This window comes from Orussus abietinus, unplaced genomic scaffold, assembly GCF_000612105.2.
Source record: "Orussus abietinus isolate OABI.00-Male unplaced genomic scaffold, Oabi_2.0 scaffold35, whole genome shotgun sequence".
NCBI lineage: Eukaryota > Metazoa > Arthropoda > Insecta > Hymenoptera > Orussidae > Orussus > Orussus abietinus.
Window position 1 is genome coordinate 225,690 of NW_019394237.1, and position 22,620 is coordinate 248,309.

At 53.4% G+C, this 22,620-nt stretch overlaps 1 protein-coding gene across 2 annotated transcripts in view; it reads right to left on the minus strand.

The window, feature by feature from the left end:
* LOC105695021 (collagen alpha-1(IX) chain) overlaps positions 1 to 22,620 on the minus strand; it is a 72,165-nt gene that overhangs the window by 30,590 nt on the left and 18,955 nt on the right. For both annotated transcript variants that reach the window (XM_012416237.2, XM_012416236.2), the window contains exons 3-4: positions 19,655 to 19,920; positions 18,679 to 18,954 (exon numbers count right to left, since the gene is read on the minus strand). In XM_012416237.2, coding sequence (XP_012271660.1) covers positions 18,679 to 18,954; positions 19,655 to 19,920 — 542 coding nt within the window. The remainder of the gene's footprint in view (positions 1 to 18,678; positions 18,955 to 19,654; positions 19,921 to 22,620) is intronic.

Here is a 22,620-nt window from a genome sequence, read left to right on the forward strand (position 1 = left end):
CAAAGACTCGCCCCGAGACAAAGCCCGGATCGCGGGGAAAACGCTGCGGAAAGTGCGCGACGTGCAACCCCTTTTCGCCTGGAAAGGATCGCGACCGAACGGCCATTACGCGTTTCGGGGCCTTAGGAACCCCTTTTTTTTCCGTTTTCCTCATTTTCTCCTTTTTCATTTCTTCCCTTTCCTTCCGGCATTTCTAACCTCTAAGGGTCTTGAGACCTTCCTCGTGGACGCGCAGCCTGGATATGGACCGTACGGAGTAGCTGCGGATTTATGGAGGGCCCTGTGTCTCCCCATATGGCGCGTACGAGCGTACACGCGCGTACTCGCGTAATTTATTCCGCTTGCGCGTATGAAGCGCGGGACTGAAATTAACGGGAGCCTGTTCGCCGGGAATAAATTGGCATAATTATCGGGCCCGGCACGAGCGACCGCAACGCGGAAAACCGGGCCGCGCTCGACGCGCAGAAGATGCGGCCCGGGAAAAGGGGTAACGGTTTATGATCGGCATTGCGAATCCGGATGCGGAATACCGTGATTCCCGGGTGAATGCCAGGATTAGGTGGGGGGCCCTCGTTATCAATAGATCCCATGGAGTTTCACGCCGAATATTTCATGTATGATAACGTTGTCGCGAAAATCCGGCGATTCCGCGGCGGAAAATAAAGCTTGTCGTCGGTCGGCATTGCCTTCGGGATAATATCGGGAGTCCCGAGGGAATGCCGCGGTCATTTGGGGGGATTTCGGGAAGACGCTAGGAGGTTCCCCCCTGGCAATTATTACGACGTTGTCCTAGGTCGCGATAAACCGGAGTCTCCTGCGGTCTCGCTGCCCCCGAATCCCGGGGGAACCTGGGGTCCTAGCAGTTCCCCGATATTCCTCGACCATCCTGGAACCCGTGATTGGACCTGGACCGAACTCGGATGTGTCGCCGAGGCTAACTCGGCCAACTCCCCGGACCGCCGTTTGCCTCGACCTCGCGGGGATTATTAGAAATTGTTCCGAGTTCCGGGGGTTTATATTGGCCCCGAGTCCCGACGGCGATGCTACCCAGGAATTCGGATCTAACTCTCCGCCCGGGAGAAGCCGGGACCTCCCTCGGCCGTGGAAATCATTTTTTTTCCTCGAGGCCGAAGCTCGCCGGTGGAGGCGCTTGACGTTTCCGGCGAGACGGCCCGCCACGTGGCAGAGGGTCATCTCGCTGCTTTTCATATCAGCACTCGAGGGGTTTATTTTAGGACGTGGTGAATAGGATCCAAGAAGTCCCTCTTAGAAAATTGCAAATTACGGGGCTTAATTTTAATCCCTCGACTAGACACCCATAGGTACCCCTAGAAGTGATATTTTCTATGTCTGAAACAAAAGTCACCAGGGGAACCAGACATTTTTCCCCACCTTAACCCTTTCAGCCCTTTCGGCGTATGGGCGAATTTCATCAAGGCGTACAAGCAATATTCGACCAAACGTCGGACGCACTTATGGGTCCATAGCGCTGAAAGAGTTAACGAAAATTTCCAACAAGGACCCTCGACGTCCATGACGCGTTTTCAACTAAAGCCTCGAACTTGAACCGCCACGTGGCAGGGGGTCATCCCGCTGCTCCATATCAGCATTCGATGGTCTATTTCCCATCACGATGAATGCGAGGACCCAAAAAGTCCTCTTCAAAGTCAGACCCTCTTTGGTTCCTTCCTAATACCCCGGAAAATCCCCCTTTGCCCTCCTCAAAAGGAAACACCTGCCCCACCCAAAACGGTCCTCATCATCATACCGTTTGCACCCCTCCGCGAATCAACGGGGTAACAGGAAGAGTCGCGGACGAAACGCGCCGCGGAAATTCCGCCACCTCTTCCCGGGTACGTAATGACGATTCGTTACGTAACTTTGCGACCTCGTCCGTACCCAGGCGTGCCCCCTGACCCCGGGTAACTTTTACTAATGGCCCCGGATGCTGGGAGGACCGGGCCAGACCGCGGGGCTGCCAACTGTGCATCCGCGACGCGGCCGGAATGCGGATGCGACTTTTCCCCTAGGACCCCCCGCGACTCCTGCGGGATCGGGATGGCCCCGTGGCTCCAGGAATTCGATTAAAGGGACCGAAGGGACCCCGGGACGTCTCTCGAAATGAATTCCCGAGCTTCTTTCGCGGTCTCGATCGGATCGGAGTAATTGGGGGGGGTATCGACTCGGGGGCAAAAAGCCCCCGGGGGTCGGAAAAGTCCAAGGAGGGGCTGTAAATTCCGTTTCGGGAACGCTGCGGCCGCGAGTGCGGCTATTAGTGTCGCAGTACGTCTTTGGAAGCTCCCGAGCGTCTCATATTTATGGCTTATTGGTCGGCGGACTTAATGGAAAAATAGGAGGGGACCTGAACAAGGGGGCCCTCGAAACTTCAAATCAATTATCGATATGGGGATTGGGAGGGTGAATTAACCCTCTCGCTACTTTTAGAGAGGAACGCGACATGGATGCTCGACTCTTATCTCCTAGGGACGAAAGTTTAATTTTTCTTCCATTAGTTAACACGTCTTTCTGTGCCAAAAAAAATTTCTTAATGTCCATGGGCACTCTGTGTGTTAGGGGGAATTTTTTAGAACACCATCGGCATCGACGGTATGTCGCAAAATAATTTTTCAAAGCGCTCGTACGCGTCAGCGAGGGTGAGTTAACCCTTTCGCTACTTTTAGAGAGGAACGCGATATGGATGCTCGACTCTTATCTCCTAGGGACGAAAGTTTAATTTTTCTTCCATTAGTTAACACGTCTTTCTGTGCCAAAAAAAATTTCTTAATGTCCATGGGCACTCTGTGTGTTGGAGGGAATTTTTTAGAACACCATCGGCATCGACGGTATGTCGCAAAATAATTTTTCAAAGCGCTCGTACTCGCCAGCGAGGAATTACGGAGGAATTTTCATAACGTATATAAATACCAACGATGCATTACAAGGGAATTTTGAAAACGTACATAAACGCCGATGTAAATTGCGGGATAACTTTGAAAACGCCCATAGAACCCATGAGTGGATTACGAGGAAATTTTGAAAGCGCCCATAGATGCGTAAATAAAGTAAAGTAAAACCGTCCATCGATGCGTAACAAGGAAATTTTGAAAGCCTCTGTTGAGTCCATCGGTACGCTACAAATTCTCCCCCGTAGCGTATCGAATCGGTAAGGAAAGGGTTAAGAGGTGAAACGGTGCGGTTAAGGTGCGCTTTTCCGCGGGACGGATTTCCTCCGCGGGTCCCGAAAAAGGAGTGGCCTCTCGGATATCGGCTTTTCCGCCCTAAATAATTCCCACGGGAGACGGTTCCTCAGTATCTGGCTTTGAAATCCCGTCCCGGCAATTCGTCCGGGAAAGGAGAAAAAAAAAAAAGAGAAAGGGGCAGGGATTACGCGGCCGGCCACGCGGCGACGCCCGGCGTCGTCGGCGTCGCCGTTCATTTCCTGAAAGCTGCTTAACACCTGACGCGTAAACGGATTAGCGGCTCCCTAGTTTGGGTACACGGGCATTATTAATATGCACGTCCAGTGCCCCAAGGTTCGAGGGGAAAGGGTGCTTATGGTGGTTCCGGGAATGGGGTAAAAGGGGATCAAGGGATCCAAGGATAAACCGGGAAGATGATAACGGGTGGCTCCTTGGGGAATGCGCCTGGAATGTGTCCCTTCTTTGGAGAACATCCCCTTGGATCATGGGGACGCCTTGGAACCGAACCTTCCCCTGTTTGTCCGAATTTCTGGATGCTTCATGTCGGGACACCTTTTAAGGTGATGTCAAAGTGGCGTCGAAGAGGTTTTGTTTATAAATCTTTTCTCCCAACTCGGTTTACCGATTAGTTTGACACTTTACAACGTGAATAGAGAGACTATAAGGAAGGTCCTGAGACTCATGAAATTTCAATTCTTTTCAAATTTGTTTATAGGTATTTTAAAAATAGTTTATAAAAAATGAAATTTCGCGAGTTTCAGGACCTACCTTAGGGTCTCCATGTTCACGGTTTAAAGTATGAAACGATTTGAGACACCCAGTTCCATGAAATGTTTTATGAACAATTGAACTTTGCCACTTTCACATCCCCTTAAGGTGAAGTGAAACACCTCGAGGAACTTGATCGACGTCGATAAAGAAGATTTTTCTAAGTACATACGTTGCCGACGTTTGTTTTTTATATTAACAGCTGTGTCGAATGATATTAGATATCGTATCAAATGGCATACTCCACCTCTCGTTATCGTACAATAATTATAAACAAATCGAAGTCAAACTCACAGTCCCAGACAGTTCGGTCCAATACCCTTTAAAAAAAAGTGTTGTATTCGAATCGACAGATTTAAAGGGGGTTTCACTTCCCTGGCGACTCTCCCCTGATTATCCTGAATTTTCCTTATCACCCCTCCCGACTCACCTGACCGCCCAACCTGGTCCAGGTGTACTCACGTGTTTGGTAGCGGTATATCCAGTGAATTGCTGGAGCTTGCTGCTGACCATCCTGGTCCCGGGTGCCGAGGACCTGTCCTCGTTCCTGTGCCAGATCCCGATGACCCCGGTGATGATAAGAGCGACCAGCGTCAGGATGCCGACGAGGAGGGACAAGGTGACGATCTTGCTGCGCGGGGAGATGACCATCGCCATCTTGCGAGGGTCAGTTTCCCGATTTCCCGGGTTCCCAGCACAGATCCCCCCGTGAAGAAAATAAAAAGAAAAGCTCCCTCAGCTCCCAAGACCTCAATTTATCTCCCGGCACGTCCACATAGAACCTCGCACTCCTTCAACTTGCGTATATCTCTGCATAACGCGGATAAACTCCTCTCAATGTTCAACAGTCGGCCCCGCGATCGGCGAGTCGAGTTCCGGCGACATCCCCCACGTCTTTCCCGTGGGACTTTTTCCGCCTCCTCCGGGGCGAGCCCCTCCGATATAATTTCCAAGTCCCTAGGAGGTTATTTCCTCTCCCTAACGCGAACGGCGAACCACCGGTGGAGGTCCAGGGTCCTCCTGGTCGAGATTTTGGAACCCTCTCCGGAGCTCGACCCCCTCCGAGCAGCATCCTCGTTCCTCTCTCCCGACATCGCACGGGATCTCTGCTCTGTCTCTGGAGTTTCACTTTTTTCTTACGCCTTATCCAGGGTCCTCCGCATCCCGGGGGACATTGATTACAGTCCCAGGGGGTTGGCCCGATTTTTCTGACCCTTTAAGTCCAGCGAATTATCATCCCCGGCGGAAAGAAAGGGTTCCGGGGTGTCGCCTCGGCCCTCTTCTCGTCTCTCTCTTCTCCTCGTTAGAGAGGTCTGACCGTCTCTCTCGCACCCTAGGGCAGGACCTGCCTCGCTCCTTCTCCAGCTGACTCCGGTCCCGAAGGAAACCTGCGGTAACGAGGTTCGAGCACTTCCGGAAACGCCGGGAAGCCGTCCCGTGGGAGGACTCGGGAAAACTTGGGAATAACGGGGGGGGACCCTCCCCCATCCCCCACTCCCCCGTTTGCCCCCGCCACTTAACTTAGACGAACGCGTCCTCGGCGGTTGCGACGCGGAAATCGCGACGGGGTCCAGGCCGCATCCTTTGTCGAAGACTTTGAAAGTCCTTATCGAAAGAGAAAAAATAGTCTATCCCTGGGGGAGGAATAAAAAAAGAGGGAAAAAAAAAATTTCTTCCCCGAAAGGAATACGCGACAATAAATTCCTGCGATCCTAAGGAACGTCAGATCGAGGGGAACTTCGATCTAATCGAGAAAGTCGATTTTTTTTCTCCACCCCTACGAAACAATTGTGTATGATCCAGGCAACGAGGTGTACGTCAACATTGTGCACTTCCCTCAGCCAAGTGCAGAAACTTCGTACGAGCCTAATCTTTCTTATCAGTCCGACCCCGAAATTTCGGAATCGCCGAATTCGCGGCTCGTAAGGCTCTTTTTTCTTCCACCCCCTTTTTCCCACCCACGGGGTGAAAAATTCAAAGTGCAGGCGCGTCCCGGAGATATGCAGATGAGCGCGCACTTCGTTTATGGCTGGGAGGGGGCGAACATCGAGAAACTACCCCTTTCGTGCTCCACTTTCCTCCCCCACGGGTAATTTTTCTCACCCCGCGATCGCGATCCCCACCCACTGCCACCCACCCACCCACCCACCGGCCACAGTTGGCCGGATACTCTCGAGTTCCTTCCGGTTTTTCTCCAAATTCTCTTTTAAACGGACCCGAAATCCTCCCTCTCCTTTTAGCAATAACCTCTTAAGGGAACGACCGCCTCCCACCGGGGGAGGGGGAGGGAATTCCGCCTTTGAATGGTCCGCTCGCCGAATCCCGGGTGACCCTCCGGTATCCCGCGGAGGATCCGGAATTATGACTTTTCCGACCTCCTTTTCGAAGTTTTACCGACCCTGGCCACGTACCGGCCCTCCGGCGAAACAATAACCCCGCTACAACCCCCACCCACCCACCCACCCACTCACGATAGAGCGAATCGCGACCAGGAGGAATCCCCTTAAGGACCTCCTGCCACGTTTCCGGGAAGATGCCTCAGGGAGAGGCTGAGATTTCAAGGGGGATTCCCCCCCTTTTTTCATTTTATTGCTCCGGTCGGTTTTTCTTTTTTCTTTTTTCTTTTTTCTTGTCGACGCCGTCAAAGAGTAGTTTGATGGGAAACCGGATGGACGATTTAATAATGGAGGGTACTTCATGATAAAGGTATCTCGAAAATTGGAGGTCTCAGGGATTGGCTCCGATTCTTTTATATCCCTTTCTTTAGGGGAGGGAAGCTCCCCGGGGATCGCTCGAGAGGCGGCTCGGGAAACGTCGGGAAATTCGTCCCCGCCAGGAGGGGGCGGGGAATTTCGTAACCTGGAAAATAACTCGATTAACCGACAATTCCGGGGCCGTAATTGCCGGGAGGCTGCGGAAACTTGGCCGACCTCGTCCTCGACTCCTGGGAGTTTGAAGCTTCCTGCCGGGTTTCCCGGGAGGGGGGAAATTCGGATCTCGCGTCCGGAAAACGCGTGCCCCTTTGAGCGGGAACCCCCGGGCCGGCGACGCCTCGCGCGGAAAAATTCCGCAGGGGGGGGGAGGACGGGGGCAAATCAACCCTCCGCTTCGCGACTGGTCTCGATTCAACGTGGGGTAGGTAAGTGACGTCAAACATGGTCCTTCGGCTCGAACTCGAAGTTAAGTAATTACCGGGACTTTGAAAGACGAGATCAAAGATCGGGGGGAGGAGAAGAGGGGGGCAACAGCCCCCGACTTCGATGGAAAATGAATTAACAACCCTGGGCGTATGTGCACTTCCTTGGGGAAATAATAATAATGGTTATAATAAAATATAGTTAGTATAATGAAAGTTTTATGAACTATTGAGCTTTCGGATGCCACTTTCACATTCCCTTAACCCTTCCACCCTTTCGGGGTGGATTACCCGTCGGTCGGAAAAATGTGTCCGCACTTTCCTAATTCCTTTTTCCCTTTTTCTTTTTTCCCCTTTCTCGTTGCCTTCGCGCAGGGCGACCCTTTTCACGGCACCCGATCAGGAGTCGGGAATTTTCCGCGCTCCTCCAATTTTCCTCTTTTCTCGTAGATGCCCCTCCCCCCCTCTAGGTGCCTATAATTACCATACCGGAATCCTTTACCAGGGTTTCCAATACCTCTCGAGGATTTCCCTCGTAAATGCCCGAGGTACCGAAATTACCAAACGGGAATTCTTCCGCGCTTCTCTTCCCCTATTTTTCCACGATTTTCTCGCAGACGCCCCCCCCCTCCCCGCGTTANCAACCGCCCATGAATTTTCCCGACATTCGCAACATTTTCCACGCATTCCCAACGTTCCCCTCCCCTCGGAGGGTACCGAACGACGAGCCATGAATTTTCCGAGCTTTTCCAATAATTCATCCCCCGCTTTCCCGGGCGCCCTTAACGAGGAGTCCACCTTGTCTCTCGGATTCGGTTCATCGAATTACAGAAGGGGCCCCCCCCCCCCCCAAGAGGTGGTGGGAAAGTCGCGGGAAATCTCCCCCCGATTTTCCGGCTAACGATACCAGTTGGCCAATCACCGGCTGGTAATTGGCAGACGGTAGACATTTCGGGAGGGACAATTAGCCCGACACTCTCATTAGGCAATGGCAATAAGCGCGAGACCGGGTCTGATTGGTTTACCGACGCCGTATTTATCCCTACGGGCGTCCCGGGTCCAGACTTTCCGTAGATCGATTCCCGACGAGGCCGGGACTATTTCCGGGAGGCGTACTTCTCGGATAATTTGCATAATTTAGAGATAGGGACGGGCCGGCGGGGGGGTGATCGACGCCGCGAGTGTCGATCTCGGTGTCATCGGAACGGACCAATTACGGCCGAGACGGACCGTTTCCTCCGCCAGGGCTTGTCCTGTAAATCTCCCCCGGTGCGGATATTAGCCGGCTGTTAATAACGCGGCCGGATTTATCGGCGACGTATCGCTTCCGCGGGCGGAAACCGCTCGCCATTGGCCGCAGCCCCGGTGAAATTGGCCAATTGGTCCTCGAGATTAATTAAGCGGCCGATTAAACCGCTACGGAATACCTGCCAGGTGCGGGCGAGACCGCGGGTACTACCCTAGAGGAGAAAACCTCCGCCGAGCCTCGGGGACGGGAATTCCGCGCGGAATTTCTCGCCAAGCCTTTGCCCGAATTTCTGGGGATCCCTCGTCGGTTTGCGATTCTTTTTGGCCGCTCTGCGGATTAATTCCTGAATTGAAAAGGGGGTGGTATGGGGGGGGGGGGGCCTCGCGATTCGTCCGTCGCCTTTCGGCCGCGTCTCCGGGGCTCGATGGCGCGGAAGTTCGGCGGAGGCCGCGGCTTAGCCCGCGGGCGAAACGCAATTTCGAAATTGGAGCGGAGCCGGTACCCGCGATCTCGAAACAACCCCCCTCCCCTACCCCCCTACCCGAAATCGGATTTCCCGTTTAACGTCGCCGTTGTAACTCGATTTGGATCGGCGTCCTCGCCGGGGATCCGCTTTTGCGGAATCGATTCCGCCCCCGCGGTCCATTTCTTTTTTTTCTTTTTTTTTTTTTTTATTATTTAATTTTCAATTTAACCCCCGCCCGAATTCCGTCGCCCTTTCCAGATCGAGGTGCGGGGGAAAAAAAACAAACAGAGAGAGGAAAATAGAAAATTCCGCTCGACCGGCACTCGCGTCGGAAATTGAAGGGCTCGGATCAAGATGGCGGAAAAGGGAATTGTCTCCCCCCCCCCCGGTATTAATTTTCCGCGGCTTACAAATTTACGTAGATTTTCCGCCCTTAGGGAAAGTATTCGAGATACTTAGCCGCGTAAGAATAATTCACTGCGGCCCTAGGTACGCGGATAATTACGTAGCGGCCGGCCGCACGACCTGTTGCGGCTGACGGAAAATCCTAGGGGATCGCGAGTCGCGGCTCTTCCCGAAAACAGGGTCCCGAGGGACGGCGGGGTAATGGGGGGGAAGGGGGCCGCGAGATCAACGCCGGGTGTTCCGGAACCGAAGGTCCGGAAGTGAGGGAACTTCCCCCGATGGGTCGGATTTATCGAGCCCGAGTAATTAGTGGGGAAGGATCCCGCAGGAAACGGAGATGATCCCTAGGGATCCCTAGGGGAGTCCTGGGGAATCCCGGGGATATTTCTCCCCCGGGGACCAATTAGGGATCGAATCTCTGAAATCAAGGATAACCTCTCGATAGTCCCTTCCCCCATAATTAATATCCCCACGTGACCCCCTAGTTTCCCCCAGACCTTCATAGTTTTTTTTTTCCGTCCCTTTTTCACGCTCCACTCCTCCCCCTCGGTCGCCTCCTCGTCCGCGTATAATCCGCCCAATTTGTCTTCCCTCTAGTGGACGGACCTTCGACCCCGCTGCGATTTTTCGCGGCCGAAACGTCAGAGGCACCCATTTCTCCTCCCGGGGCATAATTTTCCCCCGGCCGGATTTCCGCCGCGATTAATCGCGACGATAATCCGAGAGGCGTTAGAAACCTTATATCCCCGTAAATCCCTGCAATTCCCTCAAAAAAAAAAAAGTTGCCAATTTTCCTCTCTCCCTCTCTCTCCCGCCCACGGGTCCCCGCATCGTTCTCTCTCCCTCGCTCTTAGATTCCCCGCACGGGGCCTTACGCGCGGCGAGTCGAGGCGACTCATGGCCGGGTGGTTCCGCACTCGCGGTCCTTCCGCCCCGGTAGGGCCGTCGCTCCCCTTAACCTCGATCGCGGACATTCCGCCGTCCCCTTTCCGCGTGCGTTTCCCGCCCTCGGCTCGGCCATAAGCGGGTGACAGCCGGAGCGCGGCGCGCGGAGGTCCGCGCGGGTCGGGCGCTCGCGCGCGAGTGACGGGAGGGTACGGTGGTGCCGCCGCGCGGCCGCGGGTCGCACTAACGGAAGCGCCGAGAGCGGCGAGCCGGCGGCGCGGCGCCCGCCGTCGCGGGGCCGGCGCGCGTCGTCCTCAGTCTGCCGCGCACGGTCGCCGCGTCGAGAGGGGGGGAGTCACCCCACGCCCCCGTCTCCGAGCCCCCGACCCCCCGCCCACGGCGCGGCGCCGGTAAATACGGAATAAATGACCAGGGCCACGCGACGGACCCCTCGAGGCGCCCCTTACGGGGAACATGCGCCGGGCGAATTTCGGACCCCTTCTCCCCCCCGGTGCCCTGACCCCCTTCAAACTTCAAATTCCCGACAAACCAAACTTAACTCTCCACCAAGAGAAGCGGTAAAGAGGTCGCGTACATTTCGGACTCGGTCGATCCACCCTCCCACGGGGGGCGGTGAATCTTTAATCGGAACTTGGAAATTCGGCTTCTATACTTGGAAGTGATCTCGCCGCGAATCGATAGTCCACTCGGGGGGGGGGGGGGGAACTCGCGAATTCCGAAATAGAGGGTACGGAACCGTGTAGCTGGGGTTCGAACGAAGATAAAGGGACGACTCGGTGCGGGAAAGGGGGAAAGTTCAGGACCCAATTTATCTGAGGGAAGGTGGGGGGGGGAACACACCCCCCGAGCCCGGGAGTGTTTTTTCAAAGCTCGCCCCCGCGCGCGCGACCGAGCGGCGATAAACTAATTTCTACCGAAAATTCCCGGGCAAAAAGGCCGTCCCCCTCTGCCCCCGACCCCATCCCCCCNCGAGCCCGGGAGAAGCGACGGCTTGATTTCGAAAAAAGGCACCCCCTCCCCCTCCCCCTCCCCCCCCGCGGAAATCGCGTGGTTTCCGGGTCGCCGGGAAAATTCCGGGGATTTCGGGAATCGGGACCAAAGGGGAGTAACTCGAAATCGCTGCATCGCCGACTTGCCGCGTTACTCTTTCTCCCTTCGTTATCGCCATTTTTCCTTGTTTCCGTTTCTTTTTCTCTCTTCTGTTTTTTTCTTTTCGTTCTTTCTTTTTCTTTTTTTTTTTTTTGTTCATTCGGAGCGAAATCTCTTCGGCGACGCGGGGTGAGATCTTTGTTTTTTTTTTTTTTTTTACCAACAGAATCCTCCTCCTCGCGCGCATAAAGGGGGTGAGACCGCGTCGCGGAAATTCCGGGGGTGGTAGGGCCGCGCCGCTTGCGGAAATCGAGCGCTCCTCGGGCGGGCGAGTTTGCGGGAGTTTCCCGCCGTCGGACACGTTCGGGAACGGATGTGCCCCGGCAGTACTCGTTCCGAACGGATACGTACGAGTTCCGCTTCGCCGAAACGAGGTCCACCCCTTTCCTTGGGGAGCACTCCCCGAGGATGCCGCCCCTTGCCCCTTGCCCCTTGCCCCCGCCCCACCCAGAGGAGAAGGGGAGTCGCGACACTTTAGCGCACGACGAACAGCGGTTTGCTTTACCCCGACCGGGGTGCCCCCCCTCCCGTCGGGGGGGGGGGTGGGGAGGGGTCGCTGCAACCGCTGCAACTGCACCTCTCGCCCTGGAAGACGAAAGGGCGAGATGCACCCCTCGTACCTGATTACATGCGCCCCCCCCCCGGGGGGGGGGACTTCTCCCGCTACATTCTGAACCTCTACCTCTCTGTCTCTCTCTCTCTCTCCCTCCGTCTTTCTACATCCACGCCCCTTCGCGATTCCACCGAACTTCGGTGAGTTGGAGTTCCCGAAGGACTCCCTCTGGAAGTTTGCAAGGGGGAGGGGTGCTCGAAAAAGGGGGGGACGGAGAGATAGGGGGCGGATTTTTCGAATTACTCCCGAAGCGTCATAAGTACCACTTAGGGGAGTTAGGGGGGTAACCGGGAGAGATGGGAATCCGCGAGCGGGGATTCCCGCGCGGAAGGCGCGGTAATGGGGAATGGGGAGCGGGGGGAGGGTTTTCGCGGGTTTTCGCGGATTTTCGCGGGGTGGCGACCACCTCGTAGGGCGGATTTCAATTCCTGGCTCTCCCTCGCGGGCCTAATCCCGAGGGATCCCGGGCGTAACGGGACGATTCCGCGACGCGGAATCGCCAAGGGCGGCGGGGCTCGAGGGCCGTTTCCGCGTCCGCTACAACCAATCTCGAGGCTTTTACGAGCGAGTCCCGGGTCTTACGGCGGGCCTAGCCGCGCCCGCGGGAACCGGGTGTAAAATCCGGGAACCGAGGCTATCCCGTCCGGGCGGTCACCCCGGGTCGCGCGACGCCCGCCCGGGTTAATTCGAAAGAACGGGAGGTCCTCTTGCCCCCCGGGAACTCCCTTCTATTAGCGGGAGAGCTCGGGATCCTGGGAGGAGTACGGGACGACTCGACCGCGGGGGGACGCACCGAGGGGGGTGACACACTGAACGCGGCGCGTCGACGCCTTCCACGGGGACCACCGATCGGAGCTGCGAGGAAAGCGACGCGCGGGGTTAAGCGCGTCGGGTGTCTCATAGAACGCGATTTCAGATATGAAAAAAAAAGTAAAAAGGAAAAGCCATAAGAATCGAGAGGGAAGCGACGCACCGGGTCCGACGCGTCCGGTGTCACACAGACCTCTACATATGCACGTGTCAAATAATTCCTGCAAACAAATTGGCAAAAAAAAAAGAGAGACAAAAAATTGAGAATTCACAGGTGTACGCGACCTCTCCCGATCTCCTCCCCCATTTTGGTCCACTTCTCCCTTCCCGGTAACTGCTCCCCCCACTCCCTGGGGATCCTGGGCATTCCTTGCCCTCCCCCTTCCGGGACTCCCGCTGTTCCGTCATTGCCCCGGCTTATTCCCCCGGGAAAAGGCACTACGTGACCTCGCGGAATTCCCCCGGAAACTAGCCGCCCCATCGACATGCAGGAAAAGCTTTCCAGGAGGCTTTACTGCCCCCCTTCCCCCGGGGAATTCGTTCCCAGGAGACGCCTCTCCCCCAGGCCGAGACGTCCTCTCGACGCCCGAGGATTAAAAGGCTCGATTCGACCCCCCTCTCTCTGAGAAAATGTCGCGGCATTCCCCCCCTCGCGAGGCAACGTCCCCCCAGTGGGGCAAACGCCCCCCCGGAAGTGCCGACGCCGTTTCGACTAAGCGGAATTGGCGCCTCGAGTGCGGGTTGAGCGGAAAAGCGACCGGCGGGAGGGTCATTACGACCTCACTGGATGTACATCGTGGTTCCGGGGGGGGGCAAGGTAAAACCGAACGCGGCAATTCGGGCACAAAGGGTTAATCGCCGACCGGGGGTGATTCCCCTTATCAATGCCGGTCCATCAGCCCCCCCTTCTCATCGCATCCTCTTCTCTTCTCTTCTCGAGAAGGGTGGAGCAAAAGATCGAGAGGAATTAATCGAACCGATTAAACGGAGCGTAATGGGGGGGGGGTTGGGGGTTGGGGGGGAATTATGTCAGCCAATTGGATCGATCGATCGGAATCCCAGACCTCGGGGAGACCGTCCAGGAGGTATCGGGTTCCTCGATTTACTCGCCCTTTCCCGAAATGGCAACGTGGGGGGGGGAGGGCGGCAAGGGGGGGGGCACGAAATCGAGAAATTCGAAAAGCCCGGTGTCGCGTTTAACCACCGTGCGAAGGATATCCCCCCGATCCCGGGTAATGGCACGAAATAAACTTTATTCTCCCCCCCCGGTGCCCCCTTACCCCCTTCGCTCTTTTGTTCCTCCTCTGCCCACGTTCCGCTCCTCGCGTTTCATCTCTCTCTCTCTCTCTCTTTCCATTGCCTTGTCTCTGTCTCTCCAGTTCCACCTACGTCGTGCCCTCTCTTTCTCCTCCTCCTCCCCCCAGGAGGAAATCCCCGACTTCTCCGGGGATCCTTCTCTCTCGCCTTTTCTCTCTCACCTTTCCGTTTCTCTCTTCCTCTCTCTCTCTCTCTCTCTTTACGATTCGGCTCGACCGAGCAAACCCATTTCGCGTCCTATCGAGCTAACTCTCTCTCTCTCTCTCTCTCTCCCCCTCTTCCGTGGATCCTCGCTTTCTCGGATCACTCTCTGGGGTGCCCGGGGGGGGGGGGGCATGACCCCCCCGGGCCAATGTCCTATCTCGATTGGAAGTATCGACACCAGCGTGTCCTTCCTGGACGTGTCCTGCCACGTGGTCGCCGGGGCGTCGTTTCCGCCCAAGGAGAAGAAATTTCTCCCTCCCTCCATCCCTCCCTCTCTCTCCCTTTCCGTCCGTCCGTCTCGGATCCCGCCGAGATAACCCGGGGGAGCCGCTTCGCGGTCCGGGTCTTCCCCGGGAAAACTGATTTTCCCGGGCCACGTCCGGATGTCCCGGACGTCGCGTTCCCGAGAATTTCCGGCAGGACTGAGGGCGCGATAAATTGAGGGAGGGTTTTATCCGGAAGTATCGAGGACTTGCTGATAAATGGGGGAGGGGGTGGGTGGGACGAGGAAAGGGGAGAGGAAGAGTTAAAGAGCCGGAAAATCGCAGGGAGGGAAACTCGCGGAAAGCGTTAGGTGGGCGGGAAATTTAGAGAGGTTTAATTTTCGGAAAAGCGGTGGATTCGCGAGAGGTGTGGCGAGGGGCAGAGGGGGGGACTGTTTCGGGAGATTTATCACCACGGCTCGGCTCGTTCGGGCTGGAACCCTGATAAGAGGACCCCTTTCTAAGATTTCCCTTTCTCCGACTCTGATCCTACAGATATTTCTTTTTTTTTTCTTCTTTCCCTCCTTTCTTTCCGCCACCCCTTGCCTTATCTTCGTAATTCCGCGGACGAGGAGCGCCACCCCCCACCCCCTTTTCCACCCACTTCCACCCACTTCCGCCCACTTTGCCTTTTACGGGGAAATTCGGAGCGGCGGTGATGAAAAAGTAGGGGTTAATAAATAAAGGAACTTATAAATAAAGGGGGGGGAGATGGACGCGCGCCTCCCCTGATGAATCATTGACTCCTGGGTAGTCCCTCGGGAATGGATCGGCGAAAGTCGGGAAATTGATCGAGGGGGCGAATTTCGAAGACCCCTTTTAGGGGTTCCGGTCGTCCGGGGGGAGGGAGGGGTGGAGTGGAAAAAATGGGGAAACTGGTAAAGGCGAGACGGATAGGAGCAACCCGAGGAATCCCTCGGGAATGAGTGGAAAGGCGATACTCATTCGGGCGGGGGGGCCGATGCGATTTTTCAATTTCGACAAGAATACGCGGAAAGCCGCCGGGAGGCTTTCCTTGGCGATTCTCCGCCGGGGGGAAAGTCTCGGGAAATGATCGCCCCTCGATTAATAAATTCCGCCCACTCGTGTCGGACCGCCCGGGCGGGCGCGACAGGCGCCGACACCTGTTAACGAGAATCCCTGTAAACGACAGCGGCGGAATGGCCGCGCCCGGACGGACGCGGCCCTCGGTTTACGGAAAACGCCGCGTTGTTCGGTCCCTCTCTCTTTCCCATTTCTTTTTTTTTTTATTTCCGCCACCTCGCGTTTCCATCCGCCCGCTTTCGGCCTTGCCGCGCCGTTGAGTCGTTCCTGGGGATTCCGCCGGGAGGGAGGCGCGGTTCTACCGCGCGGATGTTCCTGGGGCCTCCTCGATTTTTCCGCCAGTCCGGTCGCGGGATTTATTCCCCGATCGATAATCAATTTGCCGTCCGGGGTCGCGTTATCGGGGGACAATAATCGTCCGCGTCCGTCACCCGGGCGGAATTAGTATTGAAATTAGTCCCAGGAGAAGGCGGCGGGGTCGGGCTCGACAGGTTGATCAGGGAGTGACCCGGGTCCCGAGGGTTCTCCCAGGGACTCGGGATCTTCGAAATCGAGCCACCATTTGTCTGGATCACTCGATTTTTCCCCCCCGCTGTGACCCGCCCCTCGGGCGCGACTACTTGCGGAATTCCTCCGCAGTTTCCGGGCTTCCCGAGTTCGGCTCCCGAGGGAGGAAGTCTCCGGAGACGGGAAGTTAGACGTACGGTTAAGCAAGCGGATGATAAGAGGCGAGACGAGTGAATGGGGAGGACACCGGGGAGGGCTTTGATCGCCCCCGGAATTATTCCAGGACGTGTGCGGAGGAAACGCGCGTTTGTATAAAATTTTAATATCAATAAGCGGCCGGGAGAGAGGAGCGGAATAACCGGCAGTTTCTTTATCTCTCTCTACGGTGGGACGCGGATAAAGGACGAAGGTCCTCGCGAGAGTCGCGAAAGGACCCTCTCCGGGGGAAATTCCCCAGGATCTAGGGGAAATTGAAGGGCGGAATGCCCGCCCGCCCGACCTAGAACTTTTCATCCCCCCGATTATTCCGGGGCAAAAGCTCCGCGCGACCTCCTAATTTTTACTACTAATTCTATGCAATGGACCTATCCGCGCGGAATGGCCGCCTCGCGCGTTGGGACGCAAGGAGGTGCGGAAAAGGAGCCGCGGCCTTATCACCGGGTGCGCGGCCGTATCGGAGCGCATTCCCGCCGCGATGTCGGGATTTCTTGCCTTGTAAGGAGAGTCTGTTTCCCTCCCTTCGCTCCCTGGGGATGAGACTCCCCCCGGGGGGGAATTATCCCCCGCTGGCGTCCACCCCGAAGATTATCGCGGGTTATCAGCGCCCCCTTTGCTTCGAGTAATTCCAACAAAAAATCAAGCCCCCTCTTCCGGCCATTTCCTTTTCTCGTTTCCTCCCTCAAGAAACCCGAAATTCCGAAAAGATTTTCAAATTTTCTGGAAAGGAAAGAAAAGGAAGAAAAAAAAAGCAATCGAAACGCATCGTCCCCCCGTGGGGGAGGATCTATAAAATTACAAAAAAAAGGACTAAACAAATCCCCCTCGCCCTTCTCTCCGCTTTTTCTTTTTTCCCTCATTTCCTATTCATAAATCGAAACTTCCGAGATCTCGAGAGAGATCGAGGACGAGGATCTCGATCCCAGGGTAAAGTAAGAAAAATCGAAAACCAGCCAAGAGTGATGACGCCCCATTTCCGGTGTCCCTCTCCCGATTTCCCCTCCCGGCCCGATGGTAAACTTCCGACTTCCGGTGTCCCCCGATAACAATCCCGGAAAAGTTTACCGGGACGTTATCACCCCCCATCCCCCCCTACCACGGGACTAATCCCTATAAATTGTCGGATTTTACAAGTTCGCGCAAGGCGAATTGGAGGCAAGCCGATTGTTATTTACGGGATAGGCATTGCTCCCACGGGAGAAGGAATTCATCCCGATACTCCCATTCGGAAATAAGAGCAGAGAATTCAGAAACTCCCCCCCTGAGGGTGGGGGGGGGGCGAAATGAATCCCCATAATGAAGTACACTCACCGTTTGCGCCGGCAATTGCACTCTCGCGATTGCACTTGCAATTGCCCACCTCCACCTCCTCCCCCCCCTTTAGGCGGTTTACATCCCCCTATTGACTTAATTTCGCTTTAACGCGATTGTCTAATTTTGTCGACACTAACGTGGGAGGGGACGTAAGACATTCCCCCGGGAATTATCCGAGTCAAAGGGGGAATTGGCAGAACCGAAGGAACGGGAAAGGGGAATGAAGGAATGGAAGAGCGAAAAAGTGGAGGAGGGAACTTTCTTCCCTTTTTTTTGGCATCCCTCTTGCGGGCCCTCTCCCTTTTATTTCGAGACTCCTTCCCTCGGGGACCGGGTGTTCGAGGAGGAAGTCGGGGAAAGGACTCCTCCGAGTCCTGGGGGGCATTGTTGCCGCGGTCGATGTCGATCCGAGTGTTCTTTCGGGACGACAATGGACTCGGGGGACAATGCGATCCCGCGGAACCCGCGGGGGGTCCCTCGGGATTTTGCGGAAATTCCCACCCCCCTCGTACCCCTTTTCCCTTATTTCCTCACTCGCGGATCATCTGACCGAATGGCGCGATTCAGCGACTCTCGTTGTCCTTGATCCTCGCCTACCTGACCTAGGTTCATTTTCAGGCAATCGTCCGAAATTGTTGCAATAAAAAATAGTTTATTCGATGAAGGGGGAAAATCGTTACAGTCAAATGTGAGGAATTACCTTGGAGAGGACAAAAGATTTAGGAGCACTCTTATCGACTTCCTAGGGCCGACGAGTTGTAGGAAATGTTGCAACAAAGAAAATCCGAAATTGTCCACGTGGGGGGTGAGAAAATTGTTGCAAATGTTCATTGTTACGGGGGGGATAAAAAGTTTAGATGCGCTATTCGTGATTTCCTGGTGCTGTTCTTAAGGTCGAACTCCTGGAGCATATTGCAATAAAAATGCATAATTGTCCGGGTATGGGGGAACAATTGTTGCTATCAAGGGTGAATTATTATCCGGATTGGGATAATATATTAAGGAATTTTATCTTCCTGACCCCTTAGGGATTTCCCAGGGCCGGACCAGACGAGCGTAATTGTCGGAATTATTAATAATATATATGGAAGAATATATTAGGAATACTCACGTCGTACTTGCCCTGGATGTGTGGTCCTGCCTGGGCTATGTAGAGGGTGCTCGCCGTGTCGAAGACCAACTCCTGGGGGATCCTGGTGACACTTTGTCGGGCCATCTCGTGGCAGTTCAAGTAGAGCACCACCTCGCTCACCGAGACCCTCAGGACGATCTTCGACCACTTTTTCGTCAACCTGGGCACCGTGAACTTCGCCACCTCCTCCGAGTGAGTGTGCTCGTCCGAGTCCGTGTATACCAGAGAAACGTTTTGGTTGGAGGATGGTCCATCCTGAAAAAAAAAAAAACAGCCGATAAAATGTCCATCCTGATAAAACAGCTGATAAAATGTCCATCCTGAGAAAATAACCAATAAAATGTCCATCCTAATAAAATAACTGATGAAATGTCCATCCTGATAAAATAACCGATAAAATGTCCATCCTGATAAAATAACCGATAAAATGTCCATTCTGGTAAAATAACCGATAAAATGTCCATCCTGGTAAAATAACCGATAAAATGTCCATCCTGGTAAAATAACCGATAAAATGTCTATCCTGAGTAAATAACCAATAAAATGTCCATCCTGATAGAATAACCGATAAAATGTCCATCCTGAGAAAATAACCAATAAAATGTCCATCCTGGTAAAATAACCGATAAAATGTTCATCCTAAGAAAATAACCAATAAAATGTCTATCCTGGTAAAATAACTAATAAAATGTCCATCCTGGTAAAATAACCAATAAAAAATCCATCCTGATAAAATAGTCCGATGAAAGAAAATTCCCAAATATGAGGAAAAGTAGTCTCATCGCGACAAGAATAGGATGGGATAATATAAGATTTAATATCCTCAATATAGTTTTACGTATTCGAGGGGACGACATTTTCGGTATTGAAATTTTCACCGCAGTCGGAGGAAGTCAGCCATTTTCCGCGTCACATTTCTTCGGGGGGAAAAAGTGGGAAAAATGCCGAATCTCACCGAGATCCGAACTCCCAGCTGGACCACCGTCTCGAAAGGATTGAGCACCGCGAAGAGGTAGCTCGTCCTGAAGGAGGTGGGCTTGAAGGTGGCCACCAGGGTGAATTCCCCGGGCAGCTTCTCCGGTAGATAGAGACGATAGGGTTGCTTAACTTCCGAGCCTGGCCGGAAGCCGAAAGCCGGAAATCCGTCGAGGCCTTCGTCGACGTACTGGTGACGGTCGTCGGCCGACGACATGGCGGCTTGCAGGAGGTCGTATACCATTTCTGAAAAATACCATTTACGATTTAACCCCGTTGGGTGTTTCCAATTTTTTAAACTTTCATATTCCTTCAAATTCTATCAATTTCCTGAATTTTATTGGGATATTTCGAATTTTTCATACTTTTCGCTCAATTCATTTCCCCTGCAGGAGGTCCTATACCATTTCTGAAAAATACCATTTACGATTTAACCCCGTTGGGTGTTTCCAATTTTTTAAACTTTCATATTCCTTCAAATTCTATCAATTTCCTGAATTTTATTGGGATATTTCGAATTTTTCATACTTTTCGCTCAATTCATTTCGCCTGCAGGAGGTCGTATACCATTTCTGAAAAATACCATTTACGATTTAACCCCGTTGGGTGTGTTTCCAATTTTTTAAACTTTCATATTCCTTCAAATTCTATCAATTTCCCGAATTTTATTGGGATATTTCGAATTTTTCATACTTTTCGCTCAATTCGTCGAACCTTTCATCGTTTTTTTTTTTTTAGTTCGCCGAATTTTTAAAGTCGTTTCAATTCATCGAATTATTAAAGTCGTTTCGATTAATCGAATTATTAAAGTCGTTTCAATTCATCGAATTATTAAAGTCGTTTCGATTAATCGAATTTTTAAAGTCGTTTCAATTCATCGAATTATTAAAGTCGTCTTGATTAATCGAATTTGTAAAGTCGTTTCAATTCATCGAATTATTAAAATCGTTTCATTTCATCGAATTTTTAAAGTCGCCCCAATTCGTCGAATCTACACAATTGTTTAAATTAATTAATCGAATTTTTAAAGTCGCCCCAATTCGTCGAATTTGTGCACAGTTGTTTAAATTCTATTGTCTGAATTGACCGAATTTTTAAAAATTCTTTCAATTCGTCGTATTCTTCGTGTATTTCATCTCAGCCCTCCCTCCGCGTGCGTTTCCACTCAGACGGCCGCGATTTGCATACAACGTAGAAGAGAGAAGTATCCACGAGCGCCGTATTCCGCGCCTCGTTTTTCCGGCTTCCGGTAGTTCCGCTTTTCCGGGGGCGAAGTGGCGGTCGAGAGGCGAAAAGTTTCCCTCGGAGTTATCCGCTCCCCCCAGGGAAGAAGCGCTTGTCCGAAGGAACTCCGGGATTCTCTCTTCCTTAATTCGCCGCGCTTGCCTGACTCGTCTGCGGTTTCCCAGATTTCCCCCAAATTGTCCGAAATTTTTCCAAATTTTCCCGCCACCTCCAACTGCCGTTTCCGGCCTCCGAAAATGATTCAAACGAAGATTTCACTGTTTCTCCCCAGAGAGGTGGTAACGGCCAGGTACAGATTCCACCTTTACCAATTACGTACCTCGCATTTGCCTAGTGGGTTCGGAGCGCCGCCGCGAGATGGCGCCGGCTGTGCTCGTTCTGTAGAAGCCGCGTCTGTCGCGCGCGGTCGTTAGCTACTTTTACCGTCTTACCGCGTCCATTATTATCCACTGGAGCCTCAGCTATCACGTCAAAGTCCTAGCAATGCCCACTGATAGCGGAAGACTACCTCACAAGCCGCGGTATGTTGATACGACAATAATAAAATAATCAATTGGAACCGCAGCGAGAGCGACGCGCTAAGTGGAGCGCAAAGTCATACAGAGCGCGGCGCGTCGACGCGTGAGAGAAAGGCCGATCAAAAAATGACGCGCCGCGCTATGTGTGACGCCCATTCGGCACGCAGAAGCTTATCAATCAAGTCTTCCACCTTCCTAAAAGACTATTCCACTTCGCTGGGAGCTCCTTCGAGCTTCCAATCCACCTAGGGAAACTTTTTTCTTCCCCCGGTCGAGTTTCCCAGAACAGGGCGGAGGACTTCGAGATTTCCAGTTGTTTTCTCGTTTGCTTGTTTCCGCCTTTCCCGGGAAGTCGAATGGTGCCCATGCTTGGGTGGGGTCCCATTTTAAGGTTAACTCCGCCCTGTCGAGTTTAACCTGTCTCTGTTTTTATCTACCTGAGGAAATGTTAAAGTTGTCGCTCTTTTAGTCTCGACTAATCGGCTACAGGGGAAACGAAGGCCGCCATTGGTCGCCGGTCACGTGACGACGAGATTTCGAGATTTGGCGACGAAGAGATAAAAAATTATCCCATTTTAAGGTTAACTCCGCCGTATCGAGCTTAATCTGTCTCTGATTTATCAACCTGAGATTTTCTTGCATTTTGAAAAAATTGGCGCTCTTGTAGTCGCCACTAAAATCGGCTACAGGGGAAATGGAGGTCCCCATTGGTCGTCGATCACGTGACGACGAGATTGCGAGATTTGGCGACGAAGAGATTAAAAAATATCCCATTTTAAGGTTAACTCCGCCGTATCGAGCTTAACCTGTCTCTGATTTATCAACCTGAGATTTTCTTGCATTTTGCAAAAATTGGCGCTCTTGTAGTCGCGACTAAAATCGGCTACAGGGGAAATGGAGGTCGTCGATCACGTGACGAGGAGATCGCGAGATTTTGCGGCGAAGAGATTAAAATGTCCGGTGATAAGGGAACCGGGAATTTAGAGGAAGCTCGCCAGAGATTTCGCTCCGTTTCTTTAAGTACGAGCCACCCCCGAAATTCATAGACCCCTTCGGCGGGTTTTCATTTGTCACCCTTCGGGGAATGCATTACGCATGGACGCGCCTTTATGTGGAATCAAAAGTCCCCTAGGAGGGCGAGATGGCCGATGGGGATGAATGGGCGAGTCGCGCGCAATAAGTG